The 17,574-nt window shown below is 41.8% G+C and overlaps 1 protein-coding gene across 4 annotated transcripts in view; it reads left to right on the top strand.

Annotated features, from left to right (window-relative positions):
- The window catches only part of Rpf2 (ribosome production factor 2 homolog), a 35,532-nt gene extending 30,570 nt beyond the window's left edge, over positions 1 to 4,962 (top strand). For all 4 annotated transcript variants that reach the window (XM_003466480.5, XM_063253898.1, XM_063253897.1 and 1 more), the window contains 2 exons: positions 834 to 978; positions 3,542 to 4,962. In XM_003466480.5, coding sequence (XP_003466528.1) covers positions 834 to 978; positions 3,542 to 3,721 — 325 coding nt within the window. In that variant the 3' untranslated portion in view covers positions 3,722 to 4,962. The remainder of the gene's footprint in view (positions 1 to 833; positions 979 to 3,541) is intronic.
- Positions 4,963 to 17,574: the final 12,612 nt, after the last annotated feature.

The following is a 17,574-nucleotide window of genomic DNA, read 5'->3' as shown; positions in this document are numbered from 1 at the left end:
TCTGCAGGTTTGTGGTGGTGTCCAGCTTGGGTGTGTCTGGATAGTCACTGGTAGACAGGGGCAACAGGCTCAAACTGGAAGATCCCAGCAAGCCTGTGGCAGGATTAGGGTGGGGGACTGATTCTGGTTCTTGGTTTTGGTGCTGGGATCAAACTAAGGACCTCATGCTTGCCGGGCTGTGCTTACACCACTGAGCCATGGCCTGGCCCTCTGGTGCTTTCCACTCCACAGAAGTTCAGGCTGACCTGGCCCCAGGCTGTGGGCTTGGGGCCCGAGTTGTTTATCCTACCACACTGGGTGTCTCTGGCCCTGGGTGTTTCTTGTAGTTGCCTCTCCACCCAGTCGCAGTGGGATAAAATGAAGCCAACCTATGGTTCCCAGTTCCCTAACATGGCGTCTGTGTGGCCAACCTCCCTCCCCAGGAAACAGAGCCATGGCTTGGGCTGCAGTCACTCCCAGGCTGTTGTAGCATGCGGCATCCACTGCTCTGTTCCACGTGTGTGTTTCTCCCGAGAGGCCTGTGGAGTCACCCTCCCTCACCTTGTCTCTGGAGACGCGATCCTCTCACATTATCATCTGGGAGCCACAAAAAAGTGCAGTTTGCTCCCTCCTTTTTCTGTGTTCTCTTCCTTTTCTCCGTGGCCTCTAAATTTATCTTTAGATCCTTCCAGGAACCCCAAGATCCACGCTTTCCTGAATAGTTTTATGTCACTATAAATGCTTTGAACAATAATGTTTTGAGGAAAGACTTTTCTGTTTTTGTTTTCTAGGGGAGGATTTTTATAAAGGTCAGAATACTATATCTTTTTTTCTTTCTTTCTTGTTTCATAAAGGTTGCTCTTAAAGAAATCTGGTTGCAGAACACCACGGATTGAGCTGGAAGAAATGGGACCTTCTTTGGATCTGGTTCTGAGGAGGACACACCTGGCTTCAGATGACCTTTATAAGTTATCTATGAAAATGCCAAAAGCTCTCAAGGTACATCCTGTGGCTCAGTTTCATATTTAAAGGATATACATAGAGATCAATAAAGTAGATGAAACTAGGTTTTCAGAGCTAGAAAAGGAAAGAGAACCAAGTAAACCCACCGTAAATGCTAATAAAAAGGCACCAGGTTTGTTGGGAACTGTCTGGTAGCCAGGACTGCTATTTTCAGGAAAAAGAATTAGTCTGGTCATTGTGAAGACCGGAGGTTTAGAGAACTGAGTATGTAAAGCATATGTGTGTGAATTGCATTTTGATTTTTTGAGATCCCTCACTGTGTAACCCAAGGTAGCCTTAAACTCTCCGGTGTTTCTGCCTCAGTCTCCTGGGTGCTGGAATTGATACAGGGGGAAAATGTAACTCCCTGGGCTAGGGATGTAGCTCAGGGGTAGACTGCTTGCCCAGAGTATACAAGGCCCTGAGTTCAGTCTCCAATATCACAAAAACAGAACAAGACAAAAAAGAGTGTTAACTCCTAACCAGCTAGATGTCAGAAATGGCAGGTTCATTATCGGGTTCTACCCTAGATCCCTGATCTCCCAAACGAGTGTATGGAGGTGAAATAAAGAGACAAATTGTATGATTTTTAGGACCAGGAGGGTCAAAACTCTTTAATTAAGCTTGAGGCTTCAAGGGTAAAGACAAAGGATTCTTTGGATCAGTCCACTTATATTAGGACCAAGGACAAAGGGCGGAGAGACTGAGGAAAGCGCTGGCAATGAGCAGGACCTTGGAAGTTGCCTCAAGGACGTCTCCAAGTAATGAATCTAGTCAATTCAGTAGCACTGTCTTATCATGAAGACATGGTAGGAGTGAGACTGTAGGAGTAATCTTTGCAGTTGCAGTCTCTACCTTGTTAATTGAGGATGGAGCCACAGTATCCACAGCTGTGGCCTTATCTTGCCCTTTGAGGAATCTCTGACCTCACAGGCCACTACAGGCCTCAGTCAGAACCAGTGATTCATAGAGTTTCACTTACTATGAATCAGCTCTAGTCGCCAGGCAAGGGCCTAGGCCTAGGACAGACTCACAGATAAACAAAGCAAGCCAATTAGTAAAATTTAAATCCTGCTCAGAGCTGCTTCATAGTAGTCTCCAAAAATTCGTGTTCCCAAAGTCAGAATGAATTCTAAGGAACAGCAGAGGTTAAGAGTAGGAAAATTCATGGGAAAATAGAAAGATCTCCTAAGACACAGGGGTTGCCAAAGAGCCCCCTTCTCTGAGACAGTTTTAGAGAGCAAAATCGTATGGTTCAAAACTATAGTCACCCAAAAAGATTACAGATACAGCCACTTGGCTAATATTGATTCAATAGTAGCAAGGGCATGTGGGTGACATTATTAACTTTGGCCAGTAATCTACAGTCTTAGTCTTGTTTTTAGGCTTAGTCTTATACCCATAGTCTTAGTAGTTTTAGTCTTAGTGGGTGGGAGAGCATGACCAATCCCTAATGAGATAATGGTTTATTTATATGAGAAATCTCAAAAAGGTAGTACCAGCCATCTCAGACTTTATCCTTTAAAAAATATGTAAATCTAGCCATTGCTCTGGGCTTCCATTCGGTGGTGCATGCCTGTAAACTCAGCACTCTGGACGCCGAGGCAGAACTGCTTTGAGTTTGAGGCCAGCCTGGGCTGCATGGTGAGTTCAAGGCCAGAATGAACTACATAACAAGACCATGTCTCAGAACACCAAACAAAAAAAGAAATCTGGCCATTGTGACTTTAATCTTCTCCAGATGTGTCTCTAGCCACAATTGTGGTGTACTTTCATCTTCCTGTACTTCCTGACTGCCTGTAGCCAAATTTCTTCCTAATTTAGCTGTCTGTATTAGGGTTACAGGTGTGCACAACCACATCAGGCCGTGTTTTGACTTTTGTGTGTGTGTGATACTGAGAATTGAACTTAGGCCTGCTACAATAAGCTCTAACCCATTTTTATTTTGAGATAAGGTCTGGCTAAATTGCCCAGGCTGGACTTGGACTTGTTGGTTCTACTGCCTCATCCTCCCTTAGTGCTAGAGTTAGAGGCGCCGGCTATTGCTTCTGGCATATTTTGACTTTTGAGTGAATTTTAAAAGGAGCAAATTAGGCTGGGCATGGTCACAGTGAGTTTAAGACCAACCCAAGCTACAGATCAAGACAATGTGTCAAAAACAACAACAACAACAAAAAGCTGAATAAAATGTTAACTCTGGAATGTCACTGGGAATTGAAAGGATAGTCACAATTTTTTCAGCTTAAACAGGAGGAAATTCTTTTGATACGGACATTGGTTAGTATAGTCTATATTCTTGCTTCTCACAGTTTATGTAGGAATTGTTAGAACCAGAGAACTTTGGGCCGGCACTGAGTTGGTATCTGCACTTAACACAATCCCTAGGAGATGTGTACGCTTGCTGAAGTGTGAGGAGGTAAATGTTAGGGTTACATACTGTCTTTGAGGAGGGTCCTCACTGATGGAAACAGTTGTACGTTAGACTTACTAGTCAAAACACTAGACACATGATTAAAAATACATGTATATAAAATATTAACACCCTACCCTTGTTTTACAGCCAAAGAAGAAGAAAAATATGTCCCAAGATACTTTTGGTACAACGTACGGAAGGATTCACATGCAGAAACAAGACCTAAGCAAACTGCAGACAAGGAAGATGAAGGGATTAAAGAAGCGACCTGCAGAAAGGATAACGGAAGACCAGGAGAAGAAGTCAAAGAGAATTAAAAACAATTAATGGAACTTAACCAACAACTAGAGTTTTATTGTAATCAAGCTGCAGTGCAATTCAGTTTCTTAAAGGACTTTATTGTATGTTTTTATAACACAGTAACTTACTGTCACTGTCAGTTATTGGGAACAGTATTGTACTGGCATTTAATGTAAGCGTGTCACTCCCTCTGTCAGAACGTGTCGCCCTCCTTCTGATACAGTATCCCCCCCCAGGATCCTCCCTTGCTGGGAGGGGAGGAGGGTCTCTACTACCACTGGTGTTTTCATACAGTTTGGGTGGTTGGTTAGCTGGAGGGAGAAAGCCATACAGAGCAGAAGTGACTCGGAGTCGCACAAGCCTCTGTGTGAGCCACCCAGAAGGTCAGCCCTCACTGACTTTCACTGACAGGTGCATCCACATCCAGCATTTATTTCCAACTTCTTGATTATTTTGCCTGAAGTTATAACAGTTAAGGGAATTGAAATTTTAAGCTTTGTGTTTTAATTGCAGATCTCAGGGATGTGCATTCCTGGTCATTGACGAATTATCATATTACTGATTGTTTAAAGAGATTCTGGGCTCGGGGTAGAGCTCATTGTAGAGCACTTATCCAGTGTGTGCCAGGCCTTAGGTTGTCCCCACACCACCCCCAAAATGAGAATCTGCTGTAAGAGCCTCCTCATGGCCCTTCTCTGAGAAAAAGGAATCTGGTATAGTAGAGATGAAAAAGAATAGGTGAGTTTAAGGTACAGGGCACCCTAAGGAACGAGCCCTCAACAGCCAAAGATTGCATGCAGGGCCTGCCTCTCTGTGGGAGGATTCTTCAGGTCCATCCCTCTGCCTGGGAACTGGGCAGCCACATCCTGCTTTCTCCTGCTGGTGTCGCCCACTTGTTTCTCCTGCTGGTAAACAGGTTCCTTGACTGAGTTATGGGAAAGAAGCTCCTTGCTGCAGAGAAATCTGTGATGCTAGGAAGAAGTTCCAGAGTACATTTCCATCTCCTGCCTTTGTGCCTGTGCATGCAGGCACTTCGAGCTCGCTTACATCAAACCATATATAATCTCTGGTGATAGACTCTGTTGAGGGGCAGAGCAAAGCTGGAGCCTCAGTTTACCTTCTGTGTCCTCTCCCTCCTCATGGACACGTTGCCTTGCCATACCTCTCCCTGTTCTTTTCAGGGTGGGGGCTGTCCTCCCCATGAAAACCAGGGCACTGATATCCCTCATGTATACTTTTATAAATGATTGTGCATTTTGTCAACTGAACAGTTTTCATTTTATGTCTATATGAAGGGAAAATATTTTCTGCAAGTAGGTGGATAATGCTGGGGAGGAGTGGAGCCATGAGAAGGGATAGCGTCTGCGGTGAGAGTCCTGCAGGGCTTCCCTTGACTGACCCAGCTGGTGCCAGTGAAGCCCACAAGGAAGGAGCAGTGAGTCCTTCCCACCCTGCCCATTAGAGACCCTGCCTTGCTTTGACACATCATCAGGAAAGCCTGCCCTGGCACCTGGCGGTTCCTTCAACTAGTCCTAATGCACATACAGCTGCATCTTCTGTAGGTAAAATGTCTTCTCAGTGGTGTTTCAGGTAAGAATCTTTGTTTTTTTGGTAACCCTCACTGTAATTCAGACTGACTTGGAGCTTGTAGTGCAGGCTGGTCTTGAACACAGCCCCTCAAGTGCAGGCTTTCCAGGTGAGTGTTACCACAGCTGTCTTTTATATCTCCGCATCCTCAACCTCCACCCCAAGTTCTGGGGGTTGAACCCAGGACCTTCACACTGAAGTATTTTAAGCCTTTTTTTTTTTGAGACAGGGTCTTTCATAGGCTAGGCTTAAAGTTGATCCTTTTGCCTTAGACTTCTAGAGTGCTGAGATTACATTGGGATGCATCCTGTTTGCTAATAGAAGAGCCGTGGGCTGGGCATGGTGCCATGCACCTGTAATCCCGCCACTTTTCCGGAGAATGAGGTAGGAGGATTGGAAGTTTGAGACTGGCCTGGGCTATGTAGCAAGATCCTTTTTTTTTTTTTTTTTTTTTTAAGGTTTTACTGATATCTGAAAAGATTTGTGGTACTGGGAATTGAACCTAGGGAGTAGTAAGCTATATCCCTGGCACTTTAAAAAACTATTGAGATGATCTCTCCAGGTTACTCAGGCTGAACCCTAATTTGTGCTTACCCTGCATCAGCCTCCCAAGTAGGTGGTGTTAACCAAAGTCTGATAACAAAGACTTACTAGTCTGTTACAGTCGAACCATCTGAAACCCTGCATCCACCTTTTGGGAGGTACTGGTTATTGAACTCAGGGTTTTACATTTTGAGACAGGGTCGTGCCTAAGTAGTCACTAGGTTGCCCAGGCTTGACTTGAACTTGTGATCTCGGGATTTACAGGTGTGCCCCATCATGCTTACTTTTTTTTTTTAAATGGGAATTGTCACCTGGTTGGGGCTGAGGCTCCCTCAGGCTGAAAATAAGGATCTCTGCGCACCCTTGCAGAGTAAGTTTGCAGGTTAACTGACTCTCGTCTTGGAAAGAGTTTTCAGGACAAGTCAGTAAGTTGCACAGGATACACTTAAGAATTTAGAGTGCAGGGGCTCTGAGAAATGAGATTTGTTGAGATGGAACGGGGCACATTTAAGGGGGGTCTCTTCAAGATGGGTGACCTGGGGTATGTATTTGTCAGATTACAATGCGAGCCATCTGTATTTTTGAGATCCTGCCCACCAGCTGCTTCCTTGGGGATGGAAAAACATGGTTTATAGACCAAAAGATATGCAACACCCAGATTTATGGGTTTATTTTAAAAGGACAGACCCAGGCCTGACTTTACAGGCTTATTGTCTACATTTAGGATTTGTTTGTTTTATGTTTCCTAGAAGGAAAAAGTCGAGTAAGTCTTGTCTCGAACCTACAGTTAAGTATGATTTTAAAATCTCAGTTTCCTTACTACCTAATTTTTGTTTTTTATTTAAGGAGAAAAAAAAGAAACAGAAAAAGGGTACAAGTAATACAAAATTTAAAAAATAAACTAAGAAATCACTAGTTAATGATTACATATTCTCATCTTAGAAATAGTTGTTCAAGTTACAAAATTGAAGCATATAAAGTGGACTTTCAAACAGAGTGCAAACAGTTTTGTTCAGTGATCCAAAAAACCTCAGTAATACGGTTATCTATCTTACACACTTAAACATATATGCAGTTATAACCTTTAAGCACTTTCTTTTGTACAATAACAATTACACATTTTGGGTTTTATTACTCTCACAGTTCTTACTACTTTTTTGAAGAGAGTAAAACCAAATGCGACATCAGAACAGTCAAATCAAAAGGATGGACATAATAATGTAAAAACAAAATACAAGGTGATCAACAATGGTTACCATATTGGCAGTTACAATAAAATTGAACAAAACAGTAAAGAATAAAACCAAAGCATTGGAAACATTACAGGACTTTAAAAGAAGATAATAGTATTTCTTATACTCCACATCATCCCACCCCCTAGATTTTTTTCCCTTATTAAGGGGGTGCAGGAGGCCTGACCCTCCACCTTAATGTAATTGCTTCAGGCTGAAGAAGGGTGTTGATTCTGCCTAGCCAAGGAGTCTTTAAGTCCTGTTCTGGTTGAACTGAAGGAAACATGGGAATATTGGGTTCTGTGTTTCAAAGAACTATTATCTTTCAATAGTCTGAAAAAGAACAGAAGGGCATAAGAGATGTAAATGCACAACAATGAATCACGAAACAAGCAATGCACAGCATCATAGCCAGAAAGATGAGAGTGTTCACCAGGTTCCAGAAAACCAGGATGCTAGGCAGGCATTAACATGTTCCCTCCAGCTTTAATCACTGGTGACTAGCTTTAAACATCAAACAGTGGAGTTAAATCTGTGCCACGTGGCAGTACGACACATGAATTACAGCCATGTCATGAACATGTTAAAGCTTATGGTAGATTTGAGATTGTAGATCCTAGAATTTAGAAGATAATATTGGAAGAGTTGTCAGGAATAGACATAATATCATTCTGTTTTGATACATTTCACCCTGTGCTGCTGTCAGAGCACCTAGGGCCATCCAGTTTTGTAGAATGATTTCTCATTTTTATTTCAGAATTAAGTAATGAAACACCCTCTACAGTGTCATTTAGAACTTTTTCCATATATTTAGTAAGAGATTCAATGTGCTTTGTTATACCGTCAAGCCCTATCAGGGAATAAAGACAGTGGCCAGATGATCATACCAGTGAAAAACTCACGTGATACATAACTGCCGGGACTGAGATGTTAGCCGGGTGAGCTATGGTTTTAACTCAGTGTTTGTAGACCCATGAGTGCCCTACCTACATCTTCCTGTGCATTCTGCAGCAACCAAGATCATAGGCTTGTGCCACAGAAGCATGGGTACCGTTTGAGGCTGGCCGTCTTATTCCAGCTCTTGCCCTCCAGCCAGTAGCAAACAAGTCGATTCTCAACACAATAACATGATTACATCCTTGAATAGGAATCTATCTCATTTTGGGGGTGACATTCCTCCATTGATCGTAAGTAAAGTTTTTTGTGTATGTGATTGTGGGGAAACATAACTCCCAACCTATTAGGTACATACACCGACTTTGTGTTTCCCAAAATCAAAGAATGAATCCTAAGGAACAACTGAAGTTTGAGAGTAGGAAATAGAGAGGGGGAGAGAGATAAATAGCTCTTGAGGCAGGAGAGGCCCCGAGTGGGTTGCCAATGGGCCTACTGTCTGAAGGGTATTCTATGGGGCAAAATCACAAGGTGGGTATAATGTAGGGTAAAACTATGATCCATAAGGTTACCACTGTAGCCACTTAGGTAATGAGCAAGTGGAAGCAAGTATGTATGAAGTACCCAGGGAAGGAATAAAGGACTTTACAGGAAGGGGTGAGCCTGGGGGCTTGGTCACCCACTTAAGTGACAGAAGTATATCTAGATTTATTGAACCATGTGTTACCACTTACCCCTTGGGGAGGTATGCAGGCCTGGTCATTTTGTTACTGAGACTTGGCCTCCAGCAGATGCAGCTTCAGCCACAGTTGTAATGGTTCTCATCTTTTTTATTGACTCTTCAAGACTTAGCCCTGTCTGCCTGCCTACAGTATTTCTACCTAACTTAGCTGTCTGTGATACTACCCACCCCTGAAGAGGTACCCCTAACTCTGGCATAGTTGTGGTTGGCAATCTGGAGGGTCTATCTAAAGCCCTCAATAGATGTCAGGCATTCTTTTCTTGGTTAGGCATATAGCTTTAAGTCTGGAGGAAACAGGTCTAAGAAAAGTATGCATGGACCAAATAATAAGATCAAATAGACTTATTAAATGTTTCCACCAGCGCCAGTAATAGCCTCCCATAAGAGGACAAGAAAAAAGTCCTGGGAATTTTGGGATCTGACATGGCACTATCCTGTCATTTAATATCTTGGATAGCCACTGAGATATTAGTAGAAGGATCTGGAATATACAAAAAAAACTTAGAGTGCTTGTTGGAACTATGAGTTCTGCTAGCTGAGCATGAGTCCTATGGGCAAGTGAAGATTTTTAATAAAAAAACTTCCATTATTATTATTATTTTGTTAAGGGGAATTGAACTCAGGACCTTGCACTTGCTAGGCAGGCACTTAAGCTGCTGAACTATATTCCCAGTCCCAAGCAAAGAATTTTCAAGTACCTTGTGTAGAGTCATCACCACACACTCTGGCTATCTTACCATTTACCATGAAGTAACTACCATCACAGAAGAGGATCAAAGCAGGGTAAGGAGCATGACTGACAAGTCTTTTTCTGGCTGCATGTGCATGGAGAGTCACCTATTTGTGGTCATGTCTTTCAGCCTCTATTCCCTCCTTTTCTTGTAAATGGTGGCAGGGTTTAGGGAGGAACATGTGTCATTTGAATGACTGCTCCTTATAGAATTACAGCCTAGCACTTAAGAAGTCAGCTGTCTGATAGCCATAGGCTCCCTGTGGAAAAAGTTCTGCCCCTTTGTGAGGTGTATATGCAATGAGACCTTTGCCTAAATCAGCTTGGATGCTTCCAGTACCAGGAATGCAACAGCAGCCACAGCTGGAAGGTACACAGCTCATCCTTTTGCTACAATGCCTAATTCATGACTCAAATCCCTATAGGCTGATGAGCAGGTCTTTGATGCTACATAGGTACTCCTAAAGCCATGCCCCATCTTACGTCATGTACAGATTGAAACAGTGTCCTGTTGGTGGGCTCAGTGCTGGGGCATTTAGAAGTGCTTGTTAAGCTTCTGAAATAGAGGTTGGGAATGAGGTTCCCAAGTTAAAATATGGTGTCATGGTTTATGTCTGTGGCCCCCAAGCCTCATGAATTATGGACTTGACCAAATTTAGCATTTGTGATTGGTTCATTGTCTACTGCTCGGATATGTGGTATGAATGCTACAGCCACCTAGGGGTGGAGCCAGCATATGATGTAATGGCAAGAAGAAGGTGTGTCTCTCCCTGTCTTGCCAGTTACCACCTTTCTTTGCAGCCATTGTGAAGGGCTGCCCCACCATGCCATGTTGCCTTGGAGTCAACTGAGTGTGGACTGAAACCTTCAAGAACTTTAAGAAATAAACCTTTCCTTCCCTAACTTTGGGAATCAGGTATTTTGTCTCAGCAATGAGTAAAGAGTAACTAAGACATATGGGTATATACCTTTTGGGCTTCCTTTATAAGCTGGTAAAGAGGTTGTGAAATCCCTGTATATCCTGCTAGCAAAAGGCACCAAAAGCTTGTAATACCTAGGCATCCCCTTAGCTGTTTTAGAGTCTTGATCCATGGAAAGGAGAATAATGGTTTAATTCCATCTTCCCCCAGCCTGAGGATTCCCATAGATATGATAAGCCCTAGGTATTTTACTTTCAGGCTGCAAAGGCTTTCCTTCAATCTAGAGATTTTATAACTTCAGTCTGCTAAAAAATTGAGCAGAGCCCAGGTGCATTGGCTAGAAATCTTCTGAATGGGCATGTAACAGTACATCATGTATATACTGAAAAGATGTATATGAAATGGGAAAAGCCAAAGCGTGCCAAGTTGTGGGAAAGCACTTGGCCAAAAATATGAGGACTGTCTCTGCATCCTTGAGGAAGCACAGTCCGAGTCAGTTGGAGGCCTGATCATGACAATTTCCAGAGGCAAAACAAGAACAAAAACAAAATAAAACTGGGAATCTGTATGCAAAGGAACACAGAAGAAGGCACCTTTTAAATCTGACACTGAAAACAGCCAGGAAAAGAGCAGACCTTGTGCCCCTGAATGCTCAAATGTAGGCAATAACCCTTTCTTATGTTATGACCTTAGAGGTCTCCCGTGAGGAAAAACAGGGAAGCTCTTATTGCCCTTCTTATTCTACGTTCAGCTGCACATGCTTTAGGATTATTTCTGTCTCCACAAGGGAAAGGCAGCGTACCTGACACAGGTGCGTGTGTATTACAGTGTTCAGACAAGATAAGGTATCTCTTCCCAGGAGAACTGGACTTTCAGGCATAATTAAAAAGGAGTGAATGAAGAGGAAGCCTTCCCAGGTACAGCCCAAGCGTTGTGAGAAGAAGTGAGTTGCCTGTTCTCCAGTGCTTTTCACCGAAATACGATGCCTGGAAGGAAGGACAAGGTTGAAAGGAAGGACCAAGGGGCGTGTGCCAGTGTCCAGCACAGGCTGCTTCCCTTTCCCTCAATAGTCAGGATTAGCTGGGGCTCCTCTGACAGTCTGGCCAGAGGAAGATGGCAGAGAGTGATCAGGACCCTTCAGTCTTGCTGCTCCCAAGGGTAAGGTGTATCTGATTTCTGGTGCCACCACCTTGGGCAGTTCAGCTTGTGGAGGTCACCTTTGCATTCAGGGCATGACTCGGTGGGCTCTTCTCCTTACATTTCTTTCTTTCATAGTGACATTTCTCACTATGCAGTTCCCATTGGCCTTGATCTTGCTGTGCCTCAGTCGTGCCTCAGTCTTCCAAGTGGTGGGATTTACATTGTGACCCTCCTGACATTTCTTATCACAGTCCCTCCTAAGTTGGTCTGGCTTTCCACAGCCTCTGCGGGTGGGTGTAGTCTTCGAGCACTTCCTGGGAACCCTAAGAATCAGACTTAGAGTCTATTCCTTCTAAGCGTCAACCACAAGGCAGCCATTTTCTTTTTGTTGTCTCCCGTTGGCCTCCTCCTTGGTGGCAGTTCTTACTGAGGAAATGCCATCCTTTGTAGCTTTTTCCTAATATCTGAGGCCGACTGGGTAATAAACTTGTCTTTATGACTGATCTTCCTTCTACTGAATCAGGCGCTAGGGATGTACATTTCAGTACTGCTTCTTAAAAAAGATCTGAAGAGGCAGAGGTGTTTTCTTTCTCCTGATAAGTGGTTGACAATTTAAAGTAATTGAAGGTTCATTTGTCATCCTTCTTAGGCCTTTGAGAATACATGTCTGAAGGTGTCTTGTATTCCAATCTCCTGCCTGGCTGGTGGCCAGTAGGGATCTTAGCTGGGACTTCTTGGGCTCCACTAGGAACTGGTTGTTCCCCTGGTTGCCTGTCTTGTGGTCTCCCTAAATTAACAATACGATATTCATCTCCACATGTAATAGTGCCTTGTAATTCTTCTTGTGGCATTAAAAGTTAATGTTTCATTTCATTCTGGTAATAGTGGGTGAGGCTTTGATCACGGATGTCTTAGAAACTCCATCCTCAAATTCCAAAAGGCAAGGCGGTGAGGTCTTATGCTCAGTGATAGTGCATATGTGTGACCGAGCCTAAGGGCCAGAGGAGTTTCCTGTAGCTTGGATTTATATTTGGAACACCAGTAAGGATTATCTCCTAGTGCAAAGAAAGTTAGAACATAAGGCAATTCTGAGCATTTTCTTTCTCTCTTATACAATTCTAGTTGTGTAATAGTATCATAATTAATACTTCCATTGCATTCCACTTTGGCTGTAGGGGACAAGCAGCCCATATGTGGGTGCAAAAATTATTAAACAGCTCTTTTTTTTAATATTTGACTACTAAACATTTTCCAGTGCTTGAGAAAGCATTCCACAAGACTAAGATTTCAAAATTGAGTTTCCCATCTGAAATATAAAACAATTAGTCTCCCTTATAATTTCTACTTGATTTTTATACCCAGGAGTCCAAAGAAAGGCGACTGACTTCTGGAGAGTAAGCAGAAGATGTCAGGTCGGACTAGCTACCCTTACTGATTGATGCCTTTTACCTTCCCTGGAAACTCACACTCCTAACTCTAGCACGTTTCCAAAGGCACAAGGCACAAGGCACAGATGGTTCCAGCTGTAACAGCTATGTTGAAAAAAAGAAGCACTGCTAGCAAAATTAAACCACTAATCAAGAAATCCGATCAACAGCTTTCAAAGGGGAACATATCAAAGGCAAATTGGAAGTGGTTTAAGCACTTCCCAGTTTGCAAAAGAGATTACCTTAGAGATAGAGTCCAGTAATGCCTGAGAGAAATCCTGCCTGTGCCCTAGGACATAGAACTCCCTAAACCATTTGTGTTATCTACATAACCACCTGGGTAATCTTCCTTACCTAAGCTAAAAAGCTAAATTTTACTCAAAATTCCTTCTAAAATTCTTTGTCATTATATCTGTGTCATAAGCACACTTATGAGGCTCACGGGTTAAACTAATACCTCTAATCCAGCAACCACAACTTTTATATTAGTAAAAATGCATATTTTCTACATGCATTTTTCTAGATCAATTTTCTACATGCATATGAGAGAAGAGAAAGGCTGCTTAAAATCCCCTTTTTACTTCTAGTTAGCCTGCATAAGACACAAGTGCAAGTCACCCCTCTAATACTTATTCTCCATGAAAGGCAAATTATTGTTGCAAGCTGCCACCACCTAACCTCCTGGAAGGAGGGGTGGTCCAGCAATAAGATGGTTTAGCTACCCAAGGAATTCTAAAGTTAACTTCCAAGGAGTTGGAGAAAAACCAGAGTTTCTAATTTGAGAGAAAAGTCCAGACCTATAGCTCAGCTCTCGGTGGAGGCTTAAGAGAGCTCTAACGGTGTCTCTGGTCACTGTGGGACTGAAGATTCCCGAAGATCATGGAGAGAGCTACCTCTCTCCTCACTGAGGAGTGCAGGTAGGGATGATAGTGGAGATTTTCTGCCGATTACCCACTCAGGTGTGAGGACCCAGCTTCTACCTTTGGGGGATCCACCAGAGTCACCCTGGCTGTGACCCCTCACTTGTCCTCTCAGCTTTCACTGGTTCCGTTCAATCAGAGATTCATCTCAGGGAAGGAATCTAGGGTGTGAGGGTGCAATCTGTCACCCCATTGATTGCCAGTGCTGACACAGCTGATCTGGCTGGCTAGGCAGACATTCCCTTCCTCCCTCACCTCTTCACCAATGTCCCTCCCAAAGCTTTTAGTCAAAGAGAACGATCACCTATGATAGAGTAGGACCATCGCTCGGTCAAGGGTATACGAGCAGCTGTGCTCCCCTGCTGGAACCTCCAAACAAGCTCTCTAGGAAATCTGGCTGCCTCTTTTACCAATATTCCCTCTGGCTTCAGAAGGATTAACCACATGGTGTTGGAGTTTAGCCAGTAGCAGCTGCTCTGGGATAAATAACCACAGTTTGTTAGAGTTCCATAAGGGATAGATAAAGATTAAGCTGTTGGATAGGTGGGTAAGGTTAGAGCCCTTCAGGGTTTCTCTTACTCTAATCTTCATGCCTCCAAGAAAAAGTAAATAGGCATATATTTTCCTAAATATAAACTAGATTTCATGAGACCCATTTTACAGCATTTTATATCAAAGTCCACTAAGGGATGCTCTAACACTACTTTTTTCCTAGTACTGCTAAGAGAAGATAACACACCAAAACAGTCAAATAGGTCAAGCAAGAAAACCTGTAAATTCAGCAACTAGTAAGTCCAAATGCAACATATATAGAACAGGATTACAAGATCTTGTCTATAAAAGAAAAATGTATCATCAAAGAAATATTATCTTTCTGTGTTCTCAACTTAAATTTACCGTCATTTAACAAGACAGTGCATAAAGCAAAGCATAAATATTTAAAGATAAGCAATTTACAAATAAGGATTGCAGTTTCTGTTTACCTCAAAGAGTCAGCATCCAGAATCCATGAAACCAAAATGAGCTCTTACCTCCTTCCAATTGTCTTACTGGGGTCTTCAAGTGATATACAAATGATATCAGAACTACAAATGATATTGGGGTAATATTATAACTCCCAACCTGTCAGATGTCAGACACATCAAGTTCATGTTCCCCAAAGTTGAAGGATGAACTCAAAGAAACAGTAGAGGTTAAAGTAGGAAATATTTATTATTTAATCTTTTTTTTATTTTAAAGAGGGTAAGATTAAACATAACAAAATGGAACAAAACAGATCATAAGGAAACAATTTTAAGAAACACGGATTTCAAAGCAAGTCCACTGGAGATCTTTACTGTCTATCATATTGTCTCTAGTTTTCTTCCAAATAGTTGTCCCCATCTTCACACATATTGAATACATACTGAACATTATAGAACTAATCTAATCATAACAGGATGATGAAGGCTTTTTAAGTCTTCAAGACCTAACATTTGGGGAGATCCACAATGACTGCCATAATGTTTCTCATTCTCTTTGAAGTAGCTGTCCATCCATATCTTTACATATGCTGAAATTAAACATAAGAGACTAGACTAATATCACTCTGAGCAGTGAATAATAGTATTGCTAGATTTTTATATCATAATGCTACAGAATTAGCATTGAGTATCTTAGTGTTTCTTCTTCAGAGTATCTGTTCATTACATTATGTATTATATAATCTGTTCCTGTAAGCTGTTTAGAAATTCTCCACATGTGTGAATCTCTACATGTATATCTATCCTTTCTGTATTACAGGGAAAAACAGATCAAAATAAGACAACAAAACAAATTCCTAGAAAAACATGAAATGAAAAAGACATATAAAATCACAATATTAGGTGATCTACAGTAGTTACTATGCTTTCTCTTGTTATTTTCAATAGAATTGTCTACATCATCAGACATAATATAATTGAACATACCATTGCATAGCAATTTTAATAAAAACACAACATTGGAGACATTGTAGCACTTCAAAAGCAGTTAATAATCAAACCGGAATGCGTACCTTATTACAGCTTGTCATCTTCAGAGTAGTTGCCTATACTCTTAGACTTGTTACTATCAAGCATATCAAATTCAAATAAAATCAGTCAAGACAAAACAGTGCTCTGACAAACCAGCTTCAAACAAAATCAGTCATAGTAAGACAATGTAAGTAATACAGGGCTTTGGTTTAAGTTAATAGGAAATTAAGGATAGTTACTGTAGTATAGCTTGCTATTTTTGGGATAGCTGTCTGTGCCCTCAAATCTAGGATGAGTAGACAGACTGGAACAAAATAAAATCAAACTAAACAGAGCAATAAGACTAATGTGGCTTTTAAATCCTGATACACTATCAACAATGTCCTCTGCCTTCCTTTTTTAGGCAATTCCTTACCTTTTCCTTTCTCAGGATGCTTTGTATATTTTGGGTCTCTCTAGCTCGTTTAGTTTTTAGATTAGGGGTGCAACCGGTTATCTACCTGAGTGGTGCCGAACCTTTTTACCCCTGAGCTTGATCTTGAGCTGTATTCCTGTACTAACTAAAGCCACAAGGTTTTCCTTCTTTATAGCTGAGTAACTGTCCACTGCACAGAAGTGTCATGGCTTTGCAACCTCTCTGCAGCTGCTGGACAAGTTGTCCCTATTTCTCTCTGGTTCCCTGTCACATAGAGCATTGTTTTCTCATCTTTGACTTTCAGTTTATTAACCCTCTTTTAGGTTGAGTATATTTTCTATTTAGAGCATCTTGATGGATCCTGCCTCCTAATCTACTCTGCCTGTGTTTTTGTTAGTGTATCAAGGCTATCTATATTAGAGATTATAGCCCACTTTTTCTCTGCCTCATCTCTGCTATTCTATTTTTCTGCTATTATTTGTCCACTTTTCTCCTTCATTCCACTGTCTGCCCCATTCATTGAGGCTACTCTGCCACTGTTGCTGGAATCCTGGTAGTTTTTCTCTCTCTCTCTAGAATGTCCTTCAGTATATTTTTACAGGGTTGGATTGGTGGCCATGAACTCCCACAGATCCTCCTTGTCTTGGAAGTATCTTGTTTCTCCATTAATTTTGAGAGAGAGTTTTTCAGGGTACATCAATCTGAGTTGGAGGTTATTTTCTTTCAGGGCTTGGACTACATCTCCCCAGGCCCTTCTTGATTTGATAGTTTGTGTTGAGAAGTCTGTTGTTATTTTGATGAATTTTCCTTGATAGGTGATCTGCTTCTTTTCTCTGACCACTTTTAATATTCTGTTCTTGTGGTAGATTTCTGGGATCTTGATTATTATATGTCTGGGTGTAGATGTGTTTTGGTTGTAGTTGGCTGGAGTTCTGTGTGCCTCATTTATCTGGATGTCATTTCTTTTTCCTATGCTTGGGAACTTTTCCTTAATTATTTCTGTATATACCCTTTGTAATTCATTTGTGGTTACTCCTGCTTCTTCACTCACGTTTTTTATTCTTTTTTAAGTTTTAGATCCTCTTGTCATCTTCTAGCCTTTGAATTGTTACTTCCTGGTTCCTTGTTATTTTTAAGAGGTCTTTTCTTTCACAATCACACATTGCAAATCTATCTTCAAGTTTTGAAAGGCTAACTTTAGTTTCTGTCAAGGCATTTTGCCAGCTTTCAAAGGAGTTTTTAATTTCCTGCTAATGTCTTTGGATCTGTTTCATGTATTCTAGATTTTGTTTATATTCTTCACCAAAGGTTTCTCTTCCTTTTCTGGGTTCCTCCA

This window comes from Cavia porcellus, unplaced genomic scaffold, assembly GCF_034190915.1.
Source record: "Cavia porcellus strain 051 isolate PalLab524CR breed Dunkin Hartley unplaced genomic scaffold, mCavPor4.1 scaffold_7, whole genome shotgun sequence".
Lineage (NCBI taxonomy): Eukaryota > Metazoa > Chordata > Mammalia > Rodentia > Caviidae > Cavia > Cavia porcellus.
The sequence above is the reverse complement of the archived record's forward strand: the minus strand, read 5'-3'. Positions and strand labels throughout refer to the sequence as shown.